This window comes from Alligator mississippiensis, chromosome 1, assembly GCF_030867095.1.
Source record: "Alligator mississippiensis isolate rAllMis1 chromosome 1, rAllMis1, whole genome shotgun sequence".
Lineage (NCBI taxonomy): Eukaryota > Metazoa > Chordata > Crocodylia > Alligatoridae > Alligator > Alligator mississippiensis.
In genome coordinates, this window is record NC_081824.1 from 104,094,907 (window position 1) to 104,120,211 (window position 25,305).

At 42.1% G+C, this 25,305-nt stretch overlaps 1 protein-coding gene across 1 annotated transcript in view; it reads right to left on the reverse strand.

Annotated features, from left to right (window-relative positions):
- Nucleotides 1–25,305, reverse strand: part of MAN1A1 (mannosidase alpha class 1A member 1) — a 246,587-nt gene that overhangs the window by 189,972 nt on the left and 31,310 nt on the right. The window contains exon 2 of the mRNA XM_019479484.2: nucleotides 8,046–8,142. Within this exon, the coding sequence (XP_019335029.2) occupies nucleotides 8,046–8,142 (97 nt within the window). The remainder of the gene's footprint in view (nucleotides 1–8,045; nucleotides 8,143–25,305) is intronic.

Sequence of the window (25,305 nt, forward strand, 5' to 3'; positions counted from 1 at the left end):
TCAGAGCATCTCAGAATTCCTAGACTTGGAAGCAAGTTGCAGTATCAGCCTAACATGGGAGCAATAGATTCAGATTAAAAAAGATACACTTGTGAGTCTGTACAGAGCTTGAGAGGACATTAAAGTACCTCAACACATTCTATAGGCAAGAAGAATAAGTTTAGTATATCAGAAAATTGCCATCTTACCAACAGACAGATTTTCAATACGATATCTTCTAGTTAAAAGTTTGTTTTTTAAAGCAAATTTCTATACTCAGGCAAGCATTACTGTAAGTGCAGGCATACCCAAATAAAGCACTTTTACTGGGAGAGGCGGCATCTAACCTAAGAAGTATCAGTATACTGGCAATCTTTTCTAATGTAGACAACTTTGTTACTAAATATTACTGGCATTTTCTGACAGGAGTTCTATAAAAATGGACTGCTAGTACTGTACCCCTCAGATAAGGTAGAAGCAAAAAGCTTGTACATATTTATAAAGAAACTTGGCATATTGTACAGGAGACAGCACCTAGAAAGGGATAAGGTACCTCACTAGCCTGTTTTTCAGATTAAAATGTGTTGTATACACAGGAAGATTTAATTACTCCCATTTAGCTAAATTAGGCTATAAACATCTTAATTACTAGCTACAGCAGTGCACACATCAGAATTGTTGAATTTCAACAGCCAAGAAAATTACAGAGATCATGACTAAAATCTTTTAACAATTTTGCCTGTGCAAGAAGGTAAAATTACAATGGGATCCTTTGTAGTTATTGTAACAAGCACAAACCTACTCTCCATTATCTACATGGGCTTTTCACAAAGCACGAAATCTAGTTCAATGTCTCTGTCCTTATCTTTAAGGTACTTGATGGTCTGGACCCACAATATATAAAAAGCTACTCCACCCCTCAGATTCAGTGCAGCTTTTTAGCATAAGGAAAGGGTTTAGCTTTCTTTAGCTTCCTTATGCCTGAGCCTGGCAGGACAAATTATGCTGAGGGGAAATCAGCACGGGTTCGTGGCAGGCAGATCGTGCCTGACCAATCTAGTTTCTTTTTATGACCAGGTTACAAAACGCCTGGACACAGAAGGAGGGGTGGATGTCGTATACTTAGACTTCAGGAAGGCCTTCGATACGGTATCCCACCCTATACTGGTGAACAAGTTAAGAGGCTGTGACCTGGATGACTACACAGTCAGGTGGGTGGTGAATTGGCTGGAGGGTTGCACCCAGAGAGTCGTGGTGGATGGCTAGGTCTCGACCTGGAAGGGTGTGGGCAGTGGGGTCCCGCAGGGTTCGGTCCTTGGACCGATACTCTTTAATGTTCATCAGTGACTTGGACGAGGGAGTGAAATGTACTCTGTCCAAGTTTGCAGATGACACAAAGCTATGGGGAGATGTAGACACGTCGGAGGGCAGGGAACAGCTGCAAGCAGACCTGGACAGGTTGGACAAGTGGGCAGAAAACAACAGAATGCAGTTCAACAAGGAGAAATGCAAAGTGCTGCACCTAGGGAGGAAAAATGTCCAGCACACCTACAGCCTAGGGAATGACCTGCTGGGTGGCACGGAAGTGGAAAGGGATCTTGGAGTCCTAGTGGACTCCAAGATGAACACGAGTCGGCAGTGTGACGAAGCCATCAAAAAAGCCAATGGCACTTTATCGTGCATCAGCAGATGCATGACGAATAGGTCCAAGGAGGTGATACTTCTCCTCTATCAGGCGCTGGTCAGACCGCAGTTGGAGTACTGTGTGCAATTCTGGGCACTGCAATTTAAGAGGGATGCGGATAACCTGGAGAGGGTCCAGAGAAGGGCAACTCATATGGTCAAGGGCCTGCAGACCAAGCCCTACGAGGAGAGGCTAGAGAAACTGGATCTTTTCAGCCTCCGCAAGAGAAGGTTGAGAGGTGACCTTGTGGCCGCCTATAAGTTCATCACGGGGGCACAGAAGGGTATTGGTGAGTATTTATTCACCAAGGTACCCCCGGGGGTTACAAGAAATAATGGCCACAAGCTAGCAGAGAGCAGATTTAGATTGGACATTAGGAAGAACTTCTTCACAGTTCGAGTGGCCAGGGTCTGGAACGGGCTCCCAAGGGAGGTGGTGCTCTCCCCTACCCTCGGGGTCTTCAAGAGGAGGTTAGATGAGCATCTAGCTGGGGTCATCTAGACCCAACACTCTTTCCTGTTTATGCAGGAGGTCGGACTCGATGATCTATTGAGGTCCCTTCCGACCCTAACATCTATGAATAAGCTGTGCCAGTGGCAGCTTTCTTGGGGGTCACAAGAATTACACGTAAGAACCATTACAAGACTTAAAACAGCTGGTTTCAACAGCAAGTTGGCAAAGCACTTGTTTGACCTTGTCTTTTCTAATAAGCATGCAGGAACATATTGAGAGCGTAAGTAAAAGTGAGACTCCCATCCCTACCAACACAGCATGTTCTACACAAAATCTTTGTAGCTTCCCTTCCCCAAATTACTTAATGTAATACTGGAAGATCCTTGCATACAAGTGACAATGGTTATATACAAACAGAATAAAGTAACAGATAAGCTACAGAAGACAGAAGTATTTAATTGAGAAGTATTTGGCAAAAATATTACAGAGCAGGCATACAGGCTAACTTGGCTGCAATTACAAAACCAGTAGAAGTCCTCTTTCCGTGCCCCCCCCCACCAATAGGGGGAAAGATATCGATTTAAGTGGCAATATTTATCAGCACAGTGCTACAAGACGCCTATTGCGTCCAAATTTGAGGCAGCAGAGACCTAGCATTTGCTTATGTTCCTTGTTATATCATTTTTGTTAGTTACCCTCCCCATGAATTTATCATTGGATAAGAACAGCCAAAAATAAAAATCTGGTTAAAATAATAAAGTATATGCTGCCTAATATGAGAAATATTATTTGTTCATATTATTCTGGTTCCATTTACTCTTACTCTTTGTTTTCTTTCTGGCCATCCTTTCACATTACAGTAAAAGCCTTGCCATGACTACAATTCTTTAACATTTTGGTGACTAAAGCTTAGCCTGCGTTATGAAGTGAGAAGATTATCCAAATATGTCTTATATGAAATGGCCCCATGACAGCAACACCCATGTTCAATTCCACTTAAGTGCCTTTTCTTTTCACTCCTCACAGATTTCAAGATGTGGGTAGGTGACATTCTGAATGTAGACTGACAGTATGCCAAACACTGCAGCATTCCTAAATCAGATTTTGTACATCCAAAATTAAGTTTAAAAGGAGGACTATCAATTGTAAATGCCTTTCCTTATAGCTTCTATTAGTCTGGATGGGTGTACTGTCTGCTCCCTGTACAATGTTCAGCACCAGTGAATCACAGCTCTGGAACTTGGCACTCTCTACAATTACCTGCTTAAAGTCCCCTCTGCCCCACAGCAGAGACACTTTCACTGCATTCAAAATGAAAAATAATTGAAGCATTCAACTGGGGGAGGGAAAACATTCAAAATTAAACAGCTGGCTAATGAAAGTGTTGTACCTTACTGCCACTAAGACAATTATCTTTCAGAAAACTGGAGCTGCAGAAGTCAAAGTGAAGACTATTGAAAACAGAAGGTACTTATGATGACAGGAGATTGAATTTACAATAGCACTCCTTGCTCTCTGAATGCTAGCTGTAAAGTTCACGGGGCTCATTTCCAGAGGGTACAGTCTTGGCCAGTTCCATTCTGAATTATTTTACAGCAGTCATTTAGTTGGTATACGTTGAGTTCAGTGTCCCTTTTATTTAAGGAAAAGGCAGGGAGGATGAACATGTTTGTTTTAGCACTGCAATTGCGTGTAGTACGATAGCCAGGAGTGGAAGAAGGAGTCATATAAGTTTTGTGATAAAAGCAAAAATATTTTATTAGGCTTTTTGTCGTCCAAATATTACTTGGAAAGAAGAATTAAAAGAGGAACTTATGTTGAAATCTATAAGAAATCTAGTTATCATCAAATTCGAGTTCACTGTTAGAAATAGTTCTATAAGATCTACTTTACAGATACACAAGCTATCAAGAAAAGAGTAAACTGATAAAAAGACCCAATAGAGAATTAATATTTAACTCTCTTTCCCTTGAGCAAAGAATGGACGAGAAATATATAAAGCACTTTCATCAGGAATAGTACCAAGATTGGTAGAATTCAATGTTATACAGCTACTCCTCGCTTAACATCATAGTTACAGTCTTGAAAAATGCGACTCAGCAAAACGATGTTAAGTGAAGCCAATTATGTTACAGTAGTTACCTGCTACTAGGCAGCGACTAAACAATGTTAACTTGTAACCGAACATTGCACGACTTTAATGGGCATATACTTTAAGCCTTAAGTATATAGCTCAAATAGCTCACACCTCTTAAGGTGCCCAAGCCTGCTAGCTTTAAAAGGGGCACCTTTTCTAAATTTTCTTTTTTCCTCTCAGATAGCTCTCAAGTGTTTTCTAAACTGAACCAAATATCCACTGCTCATTTCATAAGCACCTTATTTTTAAAGGATCTTCTAAAAACTCATTTCACCAAGGGATTCTCTAAACAGAGTAACATCGTGCTTTATTTAGTACAAAGTAAATCCCCCATCCACCTTATCAAAGGATACATTGGCCAAAAGGACAGCATTTCATAATTTGATTGATTTCCAGAACTGCGTGTTGTGGTATCTGTTTTGCAATGATTAGGTTAAGTACTTTTTTTTCTTCCTTACTGGTCTAAGAGTAGTTTGGACCAGCTCTTCAGTATGCCTGTGTGAGTTGGCAGCGATCCGATCCGGAGCTCTGGACCAGGTTTCCGCCTCGATCCAGTCGAAGCAGCTCTGAAGCTTCGAAGCCGCTTCGGAGATCCGGCCATAGGGTATAATGGGGAATCAATTAAATATCTATAACTTTGTTGTTTTTTGTCCAATTTGGATTAAACTTGCAGGGATGGTAGCTTCTGCTGAGAGCATGAAACCTGCCAAGTTTCAAGAAGATCAGTGCAGGGGTTTGGGGGAAACTGTACCCCAAATTTTTGAAAGCCAAACTCATGTCATGGCTGTGGACCTATTCAAGGAGATAGGTGCAGGGGTTTGGGGGGAAACTGCACCTCAAGCTGTGGACAATCAAAACTCGTGACATAGGTGACACTGCATGTGTTAAGGTGCAGCAGGGTGACAGCTGCAGGGATGGTGGCCCCTGCTGAGGCCACAACGCCTGCCAGCTGTCAAGGAGATCAGTGCAGGGGGGGTCTGGGGCCCTGCACCCCTAGCTGCTGACAGGCAAAACTCGTGCCAAGACTGTCTCTGTCTTGGGGCAGTTGATTGTCTGTATTGATTCTTTCCTCTCCTTAGCTTGGTTTTGTGGGTGCTAATTGATGCTTATTAAGTCGTTATGTAGTAGCTAGGACCTGTGCATTGAGCTGGTCCCCGAGTCCCCAGGTGAATCATGATTGATTGGTAACTGGTAACACAGCAGCTTAGCAGCCAGGCATGCAGCAGTCTCTCCCCTCCCTACCCCAAGACTGAGGCAGTCAGTCCCACAAGCACCCATGGCACGAGTTTTGCTTGTCCGCAGCTTGAGGGCAGTTCCCCCTAAACCCCTGCACCAATCTTTTTGAAACTTAGCAGGCTTTGTGGCCTCAGTAAGAGCTACCACCCCTGCAGTTTTCACCCTGCTGTGTTGGGTGACATGAGTTTTGCTTTCAAGAATTTTGGGTGCCGTTCCCCCCAAACCTCTGCACCGATCTTCTTGAAACTTGGCAGGATTCATTCTCTCTGCAGAGTCTACCACCCCTGAAAATGTTATCCAAATCAGACAACAAACAACAAAGTTATAGATATTTTATTGTTTCCCCATTACACCCTATGGCTGGATCTCTGAGGCAGCTCTGAAGCTCTTCAGAAGCTCCGAACAGCTTTGGGAAGTCGAACGAGGCCAGCGCTTCGACCCGGATGTGCTGCTTCAGACCCTGAAGTGTCCGAAGCTTCTCCGGATCCAAAGCTCTGTCCAAAGCCTCACGCAGCCCTACTGCTCATTTCTATAACTAGCATTACCACATCAGTGGCTATATCACCACATGCAATTAATGTGAAGCAATAAGCTCCAGAGCATAGAAATATTTCACTGGGCAGTAAGTCTTCAGCAACTTTCCTGCATGTCCATTAGCCATCATAAATGATTCTGACTTTCACTTAGGCCAGTCCTGTTTGCGTTATTTTATAGCTATTTAATTAAAGTACTAGTCTCTGGTTTTCAGGTGACAATTTAGATTGTAAAAGCACTAAAAAAGTTACATTATACGCAAAATGACAACAGTATTGATATGCTTTTACCAAAAAGAAACCATCCTAAATATATTTTCATTTCGACTGTCACCTTCAGGAAAGACAACCATGCATAATTTGACTATCTAACATTTTAAAAGATTACTGAACTATTTTAATGAAATCAACTATTAAAGCCTTTCAATTGGCAATTATCCAAAATTAGAAAAGCAATTTAGACTCAAATAATATTTCCACACTTCGGAAAGTTGACCACCTAATAACTGAAATCAACAGGACAGTGAATAGCTGAGCCCTTACTCTAGGCTCTCTTCGAACTCAGAGCTTTTCTATATAACCAATATATGCAGACAGAGGCATTACAAGCAATTTTTGTACCATAAGCAGTAATGGTAGTTGAAACCATGGTAACAGCTGCCATTCTTGCACCCCCTCACAAATCAGTGCCTAGGGCTGGTGTTCTGGTCACACACTGGTTATACTATTGCAAGCAGGAGGTTAGCCCAAAATAACTAGGGTGCGAGTTCAAGTTGCCACAGTTAACTTCAAAATTACTTTTTCTGTGTTTTCCCTTGTTCAGGCAAGCCATTTTCTATACTTCTGAATCGGGGGTCATGTCTGCAAGTTGCTCGCTGCAATCACAGCTAAACAACAATGGCTTTCAAAGTAAAAGTCGAGACCATAGAACAACTAAACGGCCATTTTTTTTGCCAGAATTTGGGAATGTGGGCCTGGTACACATGGTGGCAGCTTGCACTGCCTGAAACTGGAGTCTGGCCAGCCAGAGCCATACTCTGACTGCCGACCAGGCTCTGTATGACCAGATAACTGATGCTGGAACCCCAGGAGGCCCCCCAGAAAAGGCTGCTGGGGCCAGCCCAGGAGCTGGCCCCAGACTCCCCTATCTCACCTGGGACATCTTGCCACACACTACAGTGAGCATGCAGGGGCATTCCCCAGGGAACACACATTCCTGCTCGTGGGGACATGCTCTCTGTGGCCTTTACGGCCAGCAATATTTTTTTAAAGACTGACAAGGATTTCTGTATTTTAACAGTTTTTGGATACTATGTTTTCTCTGCCAGACATTAAAAATTGGATGATGGACATTAATCTTTAAGGCACTGCATATGTATGCTTAAACTCTCATTTAACAGCTGCCTCCACTGAGCTCTGCACCATTTTGAGACAAGATTTTTTTTCTTAAGCCCAATTACTTCAGGATTTCTATTCAGACTTTACTTCCACTAACTTATTCAGCCTCAAATTAACTTGAAGCTATGTTGGATGGCACCAAATTAAATACTGCTAGAGGTGCAATTAATGGCCATCTCACAAAGGAGAAAGTCAGCTGAAGGTAAGTATAATTTCAAGTCAATTAAACATGCTGCTTCTCATGCAATGGAACATACTTGTGACATCTTAAAGTACATTTGTGTCTATATGGAACAAGCAATTGCAATTATACGCCATAAGTTTTTAATTGCTTATGGAATGGTTTGCAAGTGAGCTTCCACTTCAACCAAGTAATTTTAGTGGAATGATACCACAATAAAATTATTCATATGTAGCACATATGAATGCTATGTTTTTTATCGTTCAGAGGACAGTTAGAGTAGAAAACAGTTTTCTATATCACTCTTTTCTATACACAATGTGGTAAACTAGAAACGTCACACCAATGTCACAATTAGGAACATGTGTCACTCAACTGTAATCTCTTCAGATGACTTACTGTTCTAAGTTAATAACATTAAGTACAAAAGTACATGCTACTCACCAAATAAATTGCTCGAATGTCCTTGTTTAGATATGGGTTTCAGTTCATTTAATCCCCAGGCATAACGCTTATAATTATCCCAGGCATGTTTCATCATCTGGAGGGAAATGAAAGCAGGATTATAATGTTGATTTAAAAAGAAACCACCACAGCAAATACTGATTGAGAATAAACTATATATTAAATATATATTTATTCTGTACTTTATTAAACTCATGTTGTATGCATTAGAAGTATAAAATATTTTAAATACAACTAACGTTACACTGGAAAAACAGTATTACTGTTATTGTTGAATTAAGTGTTCCATTCCAATTAAACCCACCTCCTATTATTATTTCACATACTTATAATTATGGCCAATTAATTTTCAGAGATTAAATTTGTGATAGAAGTATATTAACCCAATTAGATTTTCCTCAAAGAAGATAATCAGATAAATCAGCAGTAGCAAAAAACACTTTGAAAAATTAGATTTTTATACATCAGCAGCAAGACAGACCAAGATAAATTTATGAGGTCAAAAGTAGCAGCAGTTTAAAACAAGTTATAGTACCTGGCAAAGAGATCATATTTTGGATACAAACTAGCTAGGTTCAGACTAATCCAGGTAATAAAACCACAATAGATTGGGGGAGGACAGGAAAAGTCTGTGGGAGAAAAATGAGGACACTGCCCACCATTTTGGTTGAAAGGATACAACTTAATTTCAAAATCAGCAAAAATTTGCAATTGTAAGCAGAATATCTTCTCACTAACTCCCTGCTCTTCCTCCCCTTCTTTAAAGCAGGCTTGAAAGTGAGCAAAGACCCGGGATTTGAACAAGGACCTCCATCAGTCTAACCAAGCAATGATAAGATAATGGCAGCAAAAACTGCCCATCCCAAATACAAGCCAGGGGCTTCCACAAATCAAGGAGTTTCAAAGCTCACAACTGATGTGAAAGAGTGGCAGCAATTTAAGAAAAATGACGTGCAAGCAGACATCATTAAACATACGATCCAATACAATCTACTTTCTTCCTTTCCCTTGATATAGTTCCTTGCAGTAAATAAATAAATTTAAAGTCTTTATTAATGTAGCATTATGGGACTGTAAAAGATGCACTCAGTTATGCTTGTGCCATATCCAGAGTATAAAAAATGACATAAGAACCAGCATGAACGACGTGTGCCCCTGGCGGCTGTGGGGGCATGCCCATGCTGGCACTGGTGGGAGCTCGGCAGCAGTAAGCTGGGAGCTCCTGCAGATGATGCTGGCAGTGTCATCGGGGGGGCGGGGAGTGCCGACCAGGGGTCGGCAACCACCTATAGGCACCGCCAGTGACAGTGGCCAGGGGCGATTGTGGACCGCCCTTTTGCAGGAGGTGCACCGCTGTGCTCAGAGGGTGCACATGCACCTGCGTGCACCCCCTACATGTCACCCCTGACATTTCATCAGTTAAACTCCCTAACATTTTACCTTATGCACCATGCTGGGATCCTAGGGACGAGCTAATACACGTTAACCAGAAGTAAGCTTTCAGCAGCCTATAAACTCTTTCCTTTTCTATACCCCTGCACAAAGGTGCAGTTTTGGCAATGGAATTGGAATTCACTGCACTATATGATGTTGCTTATTCTGTTCTGGCCACAATATAATATAGATAGATTACTTTGCATAGCATCTCTTGCAACTTACGGTGTTTATTGTAGGCTGTTATTTCTATATTACTGTTTTTCAGAGTAGAAACGCACTAATTTCTTAATATTATCATCATATCTACGAAAAGAATATTAAGACTGTTTACATAACACATGCTTTTTCTAACGTACTTAATTCAACTGTATTCCAGGCCACTACTGACTCAAGGGGAGCCCATTTAACATGTTACACAAAATAACTTCACCTCAGTCCCATTACTAGCAAACATAAGATTTCCACTGAAAAATGGCATCTTAAGTGGCACTCTTGACACAATTTTAGAAGATAAAGAAGTCAACAACCCTCTTACTCTGAAAGATTTTTCTGGGCTGTAGAGGAGAAAAATCCTACAGCGCAAGAACACTTCTCCAGTGGCCTAGCAAACTGACTGCACTAGAAACCCAAATGAGTATATTTGCTTCGAGACACTCCTGCCCACCCATAATATCAAGGGGTATATGTATTAACAATATTATACTACATATGAAGAGAGCAATTTTTAATTTAAATTTGTTTGAAAAGCTTAGAATCTCTCTTTTGGAAAATAAATATAAGTTTCAAATCCTGCTTTCACTTCAGTTCAGGATGAAAACAATTAAACTTGAGTTTTACAGAAAATCCAAGACCACTTAACATTTTTATATTAAAATATGGGTTTTTTTATTCTTTTTATATTTTATGGTATACCAACAAGTATAATGATATGTCATAACACAATGTAGTCAACATACCATATTTTCCTAAATCCTAGACTAGGTTTTTTCCCCATTCAACATGAGCAATTTCCCCTCCATGTTGGATTCAAGTACAAAGTGGGGCAGCAGGTAGCTGCTGCAACTCCAGCTCTGACCCTAACCCAGACTCAGACTTGGCCCCATCACCACCACCGCCTGCCTGCTGCAGTCTTTGTTCCCTCTCCCCATTCCTGCTTGCAACCCACAGCTGCTTACCTTCCATCATGGCTCTGGCCCCGCTCTGATTAGGGGTACAGAGCACATTGTGGCTTTAGTCCCTGCCCAGGCAGGCAGCACCAGTATCTCCAGCCCTGACTCTGGATGCTGGGGCAGAAGCCTCTGGGGCGCAAGAGGGAAAGGGAATCAGGGGTCAAGCAGGCTCTCCTGCTACCTGGTCCCCCAATGCCTGCCCCCTGCTTTCCCCTCCACAGCAGTTGGAAGAATGAATGTCAGATGACTCCCCAGTGTCATAACCCAAAGTTGTGATTTTTTGTTTGTGTGTACACTTCGGCACCGCTAAATTATTTCCTGCCATTTTTGTCGCTTTCTTTGCACGGTAGAGTTCTCTGCTGCTAGAGAGAGCTCTGGTGCAACGGGGGATTTCCCGCCAAAATTACAGCTTCTTTGCAGTGTGCATTCCTTTTGCATCGTAGTGATGCTCGCCACAAAGAAGTTCCCGCCATTTGTATTAGAGTCCACGCCATGTTATTGGCCGACTCCTAATTTAGGCACATGTGGCGGCTAGCGATTGGCTTGCTAGCCGTACATAAGGCTTGTGTGGTTTCCGCCCAAGTTGGATGACTCCACGAACACCGGAGGAGGGAGGAGAGAGAGATATTCTGTGTGAAGATCTCCAAGCGCTGTGGACCCTCGCGGATCCGGCGCGCCTCCCTTAAGCAGGCAGAGAGAGGCAATAGAGTCGAGCCTACGGAGCTTTCGCTTCTCGCCTCTCCCCGTCACCGAGCGCAATCCTAGACGTATCCCTTTCCTATAATTTCGGACCCCGCGGAGCCTAGCAAACTCCGGGGAAAACGTATAGGACCCGCGGAGCCTGAATAGCTCCGGGGAAACTTTTCGAATTCAACTTAACTGGACCCGCGGAGCCTAGCAAACTCCGTGGGAGCAATCGTTTTGTCAGAGTCCTCCAACGAGGGTTCAAGCGGGAGCTGTGCCTGGAAACTTATCCAGCCTACACCGATACCATCTTTGGGTGTAAGTAAACAATCTTTTCAATCAACCGTTACGCCTCCGTGACTAATTTTAACTCGCGTGCACAAAACCATCCTGCGGTTTCTCCCACCCCGCGTGTCCGGGCTGACAGCCACAGCCCGTGTGCACTGGAGACGGGTCAGGTACGACCCCGGTTCGCCCCCAGCTTGCCCATGGCAGCCAGAATGGGATTGGAATCACCGCCGCGCATGGCGACGAGGGCGGGCTCAAGGCCCGGCCCGCACACCCAGCAATAGTTAAATTTCTGAATCTATAAATTTCCCAGGTTTATAATATAAATATTGGGGGGGGGGGCACCTTAAAAATTCAAAGTTGTCTTGGACTTGGATAAATGTAGTATTTAAAAAAGATATATTAAAACAAAAGTATCAGTTTCAAACTAGTTCATTACAATACACAACATGTGCTCAACTATTTGCAGACTTAACTTTTTTTACACTAATCACCTACATTAACAATGTCATTTCTCACGTCACTCAGAAACAGCTCTGAACATCTCATTGCCATTCTGCACCCAAAGTAAATAGGAAGGCAAGCACAGCAACAGTTCTTTTAGAGAACAGTGCCACTTTCGCACTGCCAAAATAAACCTCAATTTTATTTGTACAAAAGAGAGCAGCTGCTTTCTTTCAAGTCATCATTTCATTAACACATGCTCTCAGGCACTCTTTATCTTAAACTTCTATTTCATTCTTCCAAAACAGAAGCAGGCTGTAAATACTTTCCTCATGCTTTAGGCAAGGTCAAGCCTCAGCCAATACATGTACAAAACAATAACGCGTACATACAACCACACACTTTCTTCTTCCCCACATCAATTGAGAAAAAAAATAGGAAAATGTAGATTTTTGAACTTTTAAACCAAGGTTGCTTAGATCCAAGTGTCTGACTCTATGCCATAGGAAGCTTGACTCCAGAACTACAACTCAACTTTGGCCATTTATTAAGGGCTTGTTTTTAAGTCTATAAATAGTTTTCATTTCCCTTTTTTATAGTGGTGCATTTAATCCTCTGGGTTCTTTCCTTGTTGATTTGATTTTCCTATGGGATTTTGTAAGGGCAATAGCAGTTCAAGGGCTTAATCTGTAGTTACTGACTACAGCTGAAAAAGTTGTTTTTCCTTTAACAAAAAATTGGGGTACAAATAGGAACAACAACATGGCACTTACAAATAGAAAATATTTTGTTTTAATATAAAACAGAAAAGAAGGCCATTGGCAGTTGAGTGCCCTGAGACAACACTGGCTTCAACTGGAAAACTTTGAGTTAACACGTTCCCCTCAAGTCATCTACTGACACCAGGGTACTAACCATCTGCCAAATACATACTTGCATCTTTATTTGAAAAATAAAATACAAATCAAAGATAATAAAGACTTCTCCAAGAGCCCTTGTTAACCATCGAAATATCTGTCTAATACAAGTACACTAGCAACAGTGGACAATTGTAACAGACTCAAATTCTGTTACTATCTACAACTCCCACTAGCTTCAACTGGAATTGTGTGCTTCTATCCAAGACTGACATCTGACTCTTGGGCTTTTGAAATTTACTGCTGCCATATTCAGAAACAAACGGCACCAGAAGTCCTACTCTGCTACAATGCAGCTTGTCTACATTCAAGCTACGTTTGTAGGAAGAGCATTTCATCGTTATCCTTCCATCAGCCAGTATCAGCAAAACACTTTTACTGAAGAGGCAGCTCTTTTGGCAAAGCCACACTTTATACTGGTAAAATAAAACCATTCTCTCCCCACCCACGTACAACAGAAATGTTACTAGTTAAAGCTTAGTTTTGCGGACATATTTGCACCTACTCTTGGTGCTAGTCAGGGATTTTTATACCCCTAAATGACAGAAGGCTCTAGCATAGACATGGCATAAGGCAGTAGGGGCCAACCTTTTTGGTGGGTGTGCCACAAATTTACCCCACACCTGCCCTGAGTGCCACTCAAATTCCCTTCCCCTGCCTGATCTGTTCTTTCTGCTCCCAGACATGAGCTTCCAGCCTGCTTTGCTTTCTACTTCCTGCCCTATCTGCTACTTTGCTTTCTGCTCCCTGCCCTATTTGCAACTGTGCTTGTAGCTTCCTCCCCAGTCTGCCATATGCTACACAGATGCTGCCATCCATGCTACAGGTCGGCCAAACCTGGCTTTAGAGTTTACTCTGATGTGGAATTCCTCAATTTCCTATGGCACGCTACGCTTCAGTATTTAAGTGCTTCACAAGGAATAATAAATTTAAACATGGCTTTGTCCCATTTAATTTTTAAAAGTCACTGCTTCTTAGACCACCTCTTAGAGTTGCACAGAACATATTCTTTCTCCCTCCATTCTTTCAGGGCTCAGCACCTAGTAATAAGAACAGGTATGGTAAGTAATATGACCAAAACAGGAAACAAAAGGAACAGAAGTATGGGGAAACTGTTGGTCAAGTAATTTATAAAGAGGCTGTGTATCTTTAGTATATCATTAAATTAAGCCTCTAATCAAAGTATATTTTTTTTGTGCAAGGCAACATAACTGGTACCTCAAAACAGCAAAAAGGAACAGGACTGAGATGTCTTCCTTTTTCCTGAAAAGAAAGAAGTAGACTTGTCCCAACTGGCAGTTACCTAGAACTCCACAACTGTTTTACCTTTATTATGTTCTGCAAAGACCATGACAAATTGCTTGCATGTTGCAGCAAGTGTTAATTTTCAAATCTGATTATTCTTTAAAAAATTAGTTACTTCATCTGATGTTCAAAAGGGTTTTAGCAATACCAAGGCAGTTTACTATACTGTATACAACCATTACATTTGATTCTACAGAGATATATCCATAATAAAGCAAAGGAAAATCCGAACACCTTATCTTTTCGTGTACAAATGCCTCCAAGTAAAACATGCCCCTTATTTTTTTGAAGGTGGGTTAGTTTGCTGGGGAGGGGGTTGTTCTTTTGGGGGTAGAGGAGGGGTTGGGGGGTCAAAAATAGCCCCAGGGGGGAAGCCCCCCCATCCCACCTGCCCCCCAAAACCTGCCAACCCCCTCATGAGCCACCAGCCCCTCCTCCTGACCCTGACTTACTTCAGTCAGGCTCCCCAGACCACTGAGCACCAGTAAAACCAGTGCCAGGAGCAGTTTGCAAGATTGGGGATGGTTTGGTGGCATTGAAGTGGCATTGGCAGAGCCTGGGGGACTCCAGGGGTGTTTGTTAGGACTGGGGAGCCTCTTCAATCCCACTACCCTGATCCCCCCAATCACCCTGCAGACCCTGATAGTCCCCACCCTCAATCCCAGCCTCCCCATGGATACTGTTAGTCCCCACGATCCTCCCAAGCCTCCCCATGGACCCCAATAGACTCCCAGTCTGTCATAAGATTAGGGCCCAGACCCTGGCAAAGGGCAGTAATAAGGTTGTTACTTCTTTACTGTAAGTGTTTCTTATAGTAGTTCCTGTAAATAAAGTGTTGTTTCCACATCTCAAGTCTTACCAAGATACTACCAATAGCTCACTTCCTGCTTCAAGTGCAAGCTACAGTGCTCAGACAATAGCTATGGCTCTGAGAAAGACTTCACCTTCTCAGTTTGCTGAGTAGACACAAACAATAGCTCTTTTGGCACCTGCATGCCATGCAGGAACACTCTTTTTTCTAGCAAAGAAAACAGCTTCCCCACTTAAACCATGAACCCCAATTTTGGGGTGCTGATTTTTGGAAAAGGGTGCATGGTTTATATGAGAAAATACTGTACCTAAACATGTACAAAATTAACAGATTTTTTTCTGATATGAAATCCTTCAATAACAAATTTCTGTTAAAAGATCGAGCACTAACCCCTAAAGTTCTTCAGTTGATTTGCCAGTACAAGCAAATAACTGAATAGATCTATAGAATACCAAGGAAGGCAATGTTAAAAAAATGCATACTATGCTTAAAAGGCACAGCATAGTCTGATAAATGAAGTGGGCCCAACAGCTAAATTGCTGCCCAACGGAGCTTAGAGAGTCAAACAGAATTAGTCAATATAACAGAAAAAAGTATAGTATGCTCTTCGTAGCCAAAATGTGTTATTTAAAAGGGAATCTACCTTTATTTTTACTGAAGAAAAGATAGATATAACTTTAAGTGGGAGATTAAACTAAGCATTAGGAATGGCATATTTATGCCACACTGGTAATTCAGAAAGAATTGAGCAAAATCTCTGTAAGCATGCTACGGCAAGTAATTAGACAAACAAGATTTTTTTTGGAACAGTTATATGCATTACATCCTTATCCAGCATTCAGCCTGATCTCTAAAGATCAATTTAGAAAACTTGGTTAAAAAGTTATCTTTTAATATAGTTTGCAAAAGCATTTTTCTGCAATATAATCAAGCCAAGTAATTAGTTCAGCAGCCAAAATAGTCAAATTGCTTGGAAGTCAGAATCTAATTCAAAATTAAACAAATGTCAGCAGGATTCAGAAGCAAGTTTCACATCCAGTGAGCCACTCTGATTCACATGTAATTTAAAAGCATATTTAAATGTTACTGAGATTTGAGTTCAGTTCGCCATTAAGCAAGCAGAATATTAATCTGAAGTTATCATTCAGTTTTCATGCTTAGTCTAGTGTCAAACTCAAACAGCTTTTCAGATTAAAAAATGACAAAAAGGCAATGATTGTTTGTCATTTGTGAAATATATAATATGGTGGGATAAGCTTTTGTGCAGTATTTGAAAATTTAGTCCTGGGTTAACTGAAGTATTCTAAAAAGTGGATGAATAAGGTGCAATATATTTTAAGGGGGAAAAAACCCTAAATGACGTTGTTTCTTGCTTTATTAATCTGCATCTGTTCATTTATTCCTTTTCTTTATTCCCATCCCCTCAGTGAGGGGAACAGGCAGTGTGTGCATAAGCTTAGACAATGCTCCCTAGAAAAGCGCTTACCTCAGACACCCAAAGCACATTCATACCTTGAGAAGGGGATTCATGCAGCAATATTACAAAAGTAAACATTTCTTTCTACCAAAGAAACTAGCATTTTTCAAATTACTTTTGTCAAGCATCTGAACTGATCATATAGAATCAACTACCTCAGTAGGCTCAGCAGGTGACTGAAAAAAAACAACTAGCTATTCCACTACCATGCATGCTGAAAATATTTTCCCCTACCAGTTTGGATTATAATACAGCAATGCTTTCAGCATTCTGGCTTGAGAAGTGGTTGAATTACTACTTTTAGCCACCTATTCCTTAATATTTTATTCTTCTGCAAACAATCAACTTCTGGGTATCTAGAATTCTGCAAAAGGTGGTGGTGGGGGAGGAGACCCAAAAAATCCTTTTTGGCCTCTTAATGAATCCATGCTTAGCTTTCACAGAAGGCAAAAATTTCCATGTACCTTTAGGGAGATCACACTAAACAAAAATTTAAAAAATTAAGGAAATGAAAACATTCTACCATTACAAGTTAAATAATACACTAAAAAACAAACTGGTTACAAAAATATTTAGGTTGCAAAAATAAAATTCAGGAGTTGGGGAATGTCATTACAGTTGGTATTTTTGGTGCTACCTTATTTTTGAGCCACTGATGCACCCAAGGGCCAGTGTCTACTACAGAAAAATAGAACAAGATCATATAATTGAGAACTGTATCATAATGAGAGTCAACTCAAGGTTACACAAGCTATTATAAATGTAACACTACCTAAATCCAAGTGCTCGTTTACAATTTTAGCATTGTTTTCAGATTTCACGTGCAATTTTGTAGGTCTGTGATTTAATGAAGAAACTCAATAACTCAGTTATGGACAAATGTAAAAAGCTTTCCCCCCTGGGTCAATCAAGTTTCATCTGGCATTTTGGCCACAGAGCTGAGAGGCTAGGGACAGACATTACACATAAACCAGTTTAAGTGATCAGAAACTAGTTTAAACCTGTAACAGAACAGATGTTCAGTGCACCTAAATCAGTTTGAGATGGCTGAAACCAGTTTGAGAAAAGTCTGGTTGAATGTAACTGGTTTGGCTCAAACCAGTTTATGCAATGTCTGCCCAGGCCCCCTGCTGGCTTAAGATAAACCAGATATCCCCAGCATCCTGGCATGCTCTCTGGGCTGGGCGGGGCTCTCTGCTCCACAGCAGGGCTGACCCCTCCCCTCTCCTCCCTGGCCCAAGCTCCAGAGACTGCGGGCTGCTTCCCCTCTTCCCTCATCACTCCCTGCTAAGCAGGAATTCTCCTCTCCCCTCAGCCTTACTGAAGGGGTGTCCGTGAATTAGCTGGCAGACCACATGCTGGCTACAGTCCCAGCTGAATCAACATGTAGAATCAACAAGTAGCTGGTAATGTCCCTCTGTTGTTTTCTTAATTAGGTGATAAACAGAGTTGTTAGTTCTTGGCTGGGCTAATCAAAGCTCCTGAGGAGCCTGGCTATGCCCCGCTTAGCTCCATGCTGTGGAAGGGAGTGCTGTTCTAGCACCCCCCAGCTTCTAGCCTGAGCCACTGTGGGATGTGCCTGCATTTTCTTGGATGTCTGTCCAATTACAAAACTAATTTAGCCTAGCCAAGTTAGACTAACTTGCAAAGATTGAATCAATTCAGGATCAGGCTTTTTGAATGTCTGTCCCTAGCCAGACTGATTTTGCTTGTGCTACAGGATTAAGACTACAAGGGAGGCAGAGAAGGCAACAGAGTCCATGGGATGGCTGGAGGGCAGGGCAGTCCATCTCATCCCGCCTCTGCCAAACTCTAGACCAGAAGTCTGAGAGATGCTATGAAATCTATGAAAAAAATCTATGCTGTCCATGTGTCGCCACAGAGGTGGGGGTGACTGGTTGTAGGCAGATGGCAGACATGATCTCAAGTTCAGCCCAAACGGTTCCCTTTTCTGTTGCCAGCAGCAATAGGTGTGGCAGCAATCTAGGAACATTATGGAGCTATGCATGAACCTAGTTTAATTAATCCACACAACCAAAGTTTTCTTGAGGGTGGCAAGTAAAACATGAACAACTTTTAAATGCTACACACACACATACATATATAAAATGTAGGTAATTATTATTATTATTATTATTATTATTATTATTATTATTATAAGGTAGCACCAAATAGGTAGCACCAAATAGTAGTAACAATATTCTCCAACTCGTGAATTGTGTTTTGCAACCTAAATATAATATTTATAACCCTAATTTTATTTTTATATACATGTTGCAAATATATACATAGATATATAGATAATGCAGCTAAGAATTTGGCTGATAAATACCTGTGCGTGTGCACAGCCACAGCACAACACACAGGCAGCAAGAAGCACTGCCCTGCAGCTTAAACAGCTGCATATAGCTAGTAAGTCTGTTGTGGTGGAATGGTAGAGGGGAGGGAAGGTGTATGGTGGGGGTCAGATCAATGCCCCCCACAGCGAGGGAGGGAGCGGGGCAGTGGCAGATGCTGTCCAGCTGGGGGTCAGACAGAGCTGCGGCTCGTCTAGGGAGCGCACAGCTCCTGCCATTGCTTGCACCCCAAGAGGGCACGGGGGGGTGGGGTGCATGTGCCCCTGGATCTATGCAGGGCAGGGTGGGCAGACTGCAGCTGTGGGCTGGAGCTGGGGCTGCGCAGGGCTCTTCTCAGTGGGGACTGGGCTTGGGGCAGGTGGCAGCAGTACTGGGAGGGAGGGCTATGGGGGAAGGGGCTGCAGCCACCTCAAATTTCACTGCAGCCCCCCCATACACTCCCCTCCCAATGCCACTGCCATCCGCACCAAGCCCTGTGCAGCCCCAGCTTCAGCTCACAGCTGCAGCCCACCCACTCCACCCTGCCCTGTGCAGATCTGGGGCACACGACCCCCCCCCCCCCCGAGTTCCTGGGATGATCACACCCCCCCCCCCCCATGTCCTCTGGATGAGCCATGGCTCCATCCCATGCCCTGTCCTGGCTGGGCAGTGTCTGCCCCTGCCCCACTCCCTTCCTCACCATGGGGGGCACTGATCTGCCCCCCCCCACATCCCTTCCCTCCTCTTCCACCACAACAAACTTACCAGGTGCATGCAGCTGTATTGGAAGTCAGATCGGTATCAGCTGATATCCCTCCTTAAAAACGAGGGACAAAAAAAAGGCATCTATGAAGTTGGGGGAAGAGAAGGGGACAGACTGAACATCAAGATTGCAAAAAAAGTTTTTAATGGGAAGTACTGGGTAACAAATCCAGGGCTCACTACTAGCTCTCACCACTACAGTGGCTTTCAATGTGAATTAGTTCTGAAAAAACTGAAGCTTGGTCATTTTTCTGTTATGTGATATATATGGACTGTTGGGATATTCTTTCCAATTAGTAATAAAAGGTTTTTGCTATATCACTAAACTATCTCTAAAAGAAATGTTAAAGTCTTTGGATTCACAATGCAGTTAATTCATTCTCAGCTAAACACAACTTTAAATTTTTGGTCACAGAGTGCATACACACGTCTAATGCGACTCAACAAAGGTAACTTAGGTTAAGCTACAATGTGTGAAGTAACACACTGCTGCTTCTGAGCATGTGCAGGGCTCAGCATGGGAACATGTCAAGCTTAAAGTAATGCCCCCCCCTTTTTTTTTTTAGTCTGCAAGCTCCCAAATATTTTATTTCGTTTAAAGACAATACTTGCTCCATGCTCATCTTTCATTATTCTCAGCCCAACAAGTCACAAGACATTTTTGTGGGGAAAAAATGCAATACTATTATAGCAGAAAATTTAAAAGGCCCTCAAACTTTTCAAAAAAGGAAATAATTTAAATATGTTAAATGTTTTCAAGGATATCACCTTAACTTTGTCCCCTCAGTAGTGCCCCAAAATACTTGTCTCACACATATATTCACTGCTGCCTTTGCACCTGCCTGAACAAATCTGGATCTTATTCCGCAAAATCCCTCATATGCTTAAAATGCACAACCCTTCCACTTAATGCAGTACAACCTTATTACAACAAGCCCCTAGGATCAGGAGACAAGTTCATCAGAAGAGGAAACTCTTTATAACAGGGTGAGTGAGTTTGCTGCATCATAATAAGGAAAAAAAAAAATCTGTTCCTAGATTTAGATTACTTGAAAGATTTTTTTTTTTTTATATAAATGAGATTGGTCTGTTATGAGATTGCAATGTAATGAGACTGTACTGTACACCTAATATTTTAACCCATCATGAAGCCCACAGACCACACTCATCTCAGAAGTCCTCTAATGCAGGAGCCTGCAACGTAACCTATTTATTTCTAGCAACAGAACACTGGCTGCCTTTTGGTCTTCAGATGAAATTTAGGGAGTGGTTTTGACCTAGACCTATTCAGCTGTCAAAGACTTGCTTGTGTTGAGATTGCTCTGTGTGCATGCAAATTTGGCTCGAAGCAAGAGGCTGGAGCAAGGGTGTCAGCTTTCAGGTCTCAAGGTGTTGCATTTTGCCTGTTTCTTACAAAATTATGAAGTTTTCATTTCAAAACGGCTAATTTTGACATCTGCCATGTTTCTGGGTTATAGGTTTTGGCCGTGTTGGTCTGCAGGCAAAAATAATCAGAACTCATTTTACCAGCCTTTGAGTTCCAGCCCAGTTTGTATTTACATTTTCAGCTCAGGTACGCAATCCTAAAAGCATTAAACAATTTGGGGCAATAACTTTAAAGGAGAAATCAACGAAGTCTAATGAAAGACAAGTACTCCTTTTTCCATCTCAATGGATCTTCCAAGCACGAGGGTTAGGTTTATGATGACATTTATTAGGCTTTTACCATTTTAAAGCCAGACTGGGGTTTGTGTGAGTTTCTTTATCAATCTGTTTTTCTATTCAGCTGTGAATAACTCACAAAAGTAACTCGGAGGCATGTTGCACTAGCCTGACTGTTCTATAAATCTTTACAATTTACAGAATTTTGGGGGTTGGATACTGATGTAGCAATTCATCCATCTCAGATGAGTCTTTCGATACTGCCATTAGCTCCCAAACGTTTTTAGCAAATCTTCCAGCATTCCAACACACTGCGGTGAAGACTTTTGATTTCAGACAAAACTGCATCTAATAAACAGACTTTCTTTAGCTGACCCAGATTTGAAAAAAAGAACATTTATGTAGGTTTTTAGATGTTTCTTTCTGTGGTGTTCATTAACTTGCATCTAGACTGAAAATTTAGGTGTAACATCCAATGTGCCACTGTAGTTTCTACAATGGTTAGCCAGTAATTATGTTAAACTATTTGAATATACATGCAGATAGGACTAAGGAACAAGACACTGTTTTAACACAACTTTGGACCAGGGTGTAGCCAGAGGGACGTGGTGGTAGTTACATCCCCTTTCAATTGTACTGTCCACAAGAAATGAGAGTTCAGTCATGCCAAAGCAGAGCTTCCTGGCCTCTCTGCCAGAGCCAAGCAGGCCGCCAGCAGCACACACTAAGCCAGCTGAGCACCCAATGCCGCCGAAGCCAAGTTGAGCTGCCTGGCTCCTCATCCTGACCAGGTGGGCAGCCAGCAGCACCCAAGTAGTTAGCTGAGGGACTGATCCTAAAGTAGAGCTGCCTGGCAGCCAGCAGCAACTACCACATTCTGCCAGCCTCAGAGGCCAAGGCCTGATCCAGAGCCCATCGCCCTTTTCAAAATGCTAGATCTGATGTTTCTTTGGACCCAAACCAAAGCAATTGCCTATATGTTCTTGTAAATAATGCCAAACTTTTACGTTCTGTACATTGTGAACAATGTACAATAAAAACATAACTTGTGCCATCCTGGCTAACTATCAAGAAACAGGAACCGCTAAGATACAAGATTTAAAAAGTGTCAGTTCAAAACATGACACATTTAAATAAAATGCTACCATATTTTAGTTTGAAATTAAGCAACTCTTTTAATCAACTCTTTTAGACTATTGCTTCACTCCAACCTGGTTTATTTAAAGAAACTAGTGCTTTGTATTCTAAAAATATATTTAACGTCTTATGGTAATTATCTCCATTTTCATTAAAATCCAACACATTTCAATTGCATTTATATAATTCTATTTATCTATCATTTCATTTCTACATAAAAAAAATTAAAATTTTTCTAGATATTAACAAATTCTCCGATCACCATCTTACTTTCTATACAGAACTTTTGATATGTCAATGTGGCAATTACTATAAATCAGAAGCTGAAGCAATTCCCAGAGTTAATTGCTTCATTTCCTAATGGCATCACACTGAGAAAAAGAGTACATACATATTGGCTTATTTGTTTGATACTGACAGTCAAAATGTCAATGTCTCTAATTCAGTGGGAGGATGTCAAATATGTTTGAAAGCACGTTCAGGTTAAAGTTCTAGTTACTAATCTCTGTGACAAATTTAAATTCCACTAAAATAAACTAAAGGAACTTGTTTATCTGAATAAATGAGATAAGGCTGTGTATTCCTCAATTATTGGTATATACCACCACATTATCAAAGACAAAGATTCAAAGACCTCTTCAAGTTAGGCTTGCTCTGCTAGTCACCTGGCACATATGCTTTACTGGTTCAAAGCTGTTATGATTCTCTAATGTTGTAAAATTTAAAATCACTAAAGAAAAAAAGTGGCATAATGCTACATAGCCATAAATCCAATTTATCCACAAGACTAACTGTGCTTGAAAGTGTGCTGGTCAGAAAATAAATCTCCTGGCAGAGACTGCACACCTACACTTGACAGGTTCCACATCAATTCTGTTTTTGGTACAAATGGCGCCTGGTGTCCAGTACTACCACCACCACTGCTATCATCTAGACACTGGATTGCAGCCAGCTCTTCATGGCTAGGTATGGAAGTTACACAAACCAGTATAAATGACTGGAAACTGGTTCAAGTCTGTAACGCAATGAAAGTTCAGTGCACATAAGCCACTTTCAAAATGGCCAAAACTGGTTTAAGATAAATCAGGATGCAGTATCAGACTTAACTGATTTAGGATGAACTTCTGTCCCCCTCCAGATTAAAGTTTAATCAGTCCTCCAGTATCCTAGAATGCTTTGCATCTCCCCTGCAAACCTCCCCTCACAGGGAGGGCAGGCTATTCTTGGCCCAAGCTGTCTGCTCCAGCTGAGCAGGAAGGCATACTCTAGTGCCTACGGCTTCTGACCAGGGCCACTGCAGGCATGTGGCTACATTTTTGGAATCAGAAGTGAATGTCTCTATTCACTTGCTTATTGCTTCAATCTAGGGTTACCAAATGTCCAGGTTTTCCCAGACATATCCTTTTTTTTGGACCCCTGTGCTGTGTTGGGACGGGTTTTTAAAATAAGAGCAAATTTCCAGGTTTTCTGCTCTCCTGATCCGGTTGCTTTGGGCTAGGAGCAGTGGGCAAGGTGATTGGCTGTCAGGGGTCACATGCTCCCCGCATGGTTTCTGGAACGCCAGGTAAACAGAGACAACAAGCGAGAATGTGTGAGAGCATGTGCGAGGGAGCCTGTGTGAGAGAGCGGGCACGTGCGCAATGCAAGAGCTGCTTGGGCAGCAGGGCTTAGGAGGCAAGGGTCTGTGGGTCAGGAGTGAGGGGCACCAGCAGGGCTGGTGTCCTCTTTTTTGGACCTGGAAATATGGTAACCCTAGTTCAGTCTACGCTGCTTAGACTACCCTGCAAAGATTTAATTGATTCAGCCTCAGGCTTTTTGACTGTCTGTACTTAGCCCATGTGTGTGAATGAACAGTAAGCATGCTTAAAAAAAACAAACAGTATAGGCCTTGATCTCCCATAATAGGCTTTTCTTCTGCTAATTGTTTGTCTGCTACCTCTGAGAATTTCTCTTCCCTGCCCCCCCCACCAACTGCTTTTACTATCCTGCTCAGTCTTTTATTCGTCAGACCTAAAGAAAATGTCTTCAAAAGCTGGTGTCTATCTCAGCTATGCAGTTGGTCCAATAAAAGATATGACCCTAAGCAATCCTTGTCTCTCACTTAATTCCTGGACCATCACAGCTACATCATTCTAACACTACTTCAAAACAAAGAAGCCAGTTGAGAAATATAGTGTTTATAGCACATTTCATTTTCTGGTAAAATAGTTCATAACTAGGAATCGAGTTGACAGAAAGAGTTTATTTTTTCCCCACTGACAGCTATCTTGACTACCTCTCCTATGCCTGGCACCTAAACATTTACAGGGAGCACAGGCAATATGAACATTTACTTTTACCTGAACAGGCCGACTGGCTTGTTTTCAAAGGAAAGGGAAGCACACCTGATTGCATAGGTGATGTGTAGGGGGGTCATGGGGGGACATGTACCCCCCTGAAATAGGCCCTCGCTGGCCAGGGACCAGGGAGTGCCGGCTGGTGCCCCCCTGAGAAGCATCAGCAGTGCTTCCGGTTTGCCACTGGCACTTCTGGGGTTGGCAACTGGCCGCCGGGGGACCCCCGTCAGCGATCAGCTGCTGGTGTCCCCCCAGAGCCAGCCTTACTGGTTAAGCTCCAAGAAAAGTATGTTCGTTTTGTTTTCAGTTTAAAATTTATTCACCTGAGAACTATCAAGAAAACAAAGAGTAAATGCAGCATTCCCTCAACTGCAGTGGCTCACTAGCACTTCAAAGAGGACAGGACTGTTAAAAAGTTCAGCCTTTTCAGTACAAGCTAGAAGTGACATTTCTCCATGGCTCACAATTCAGCTT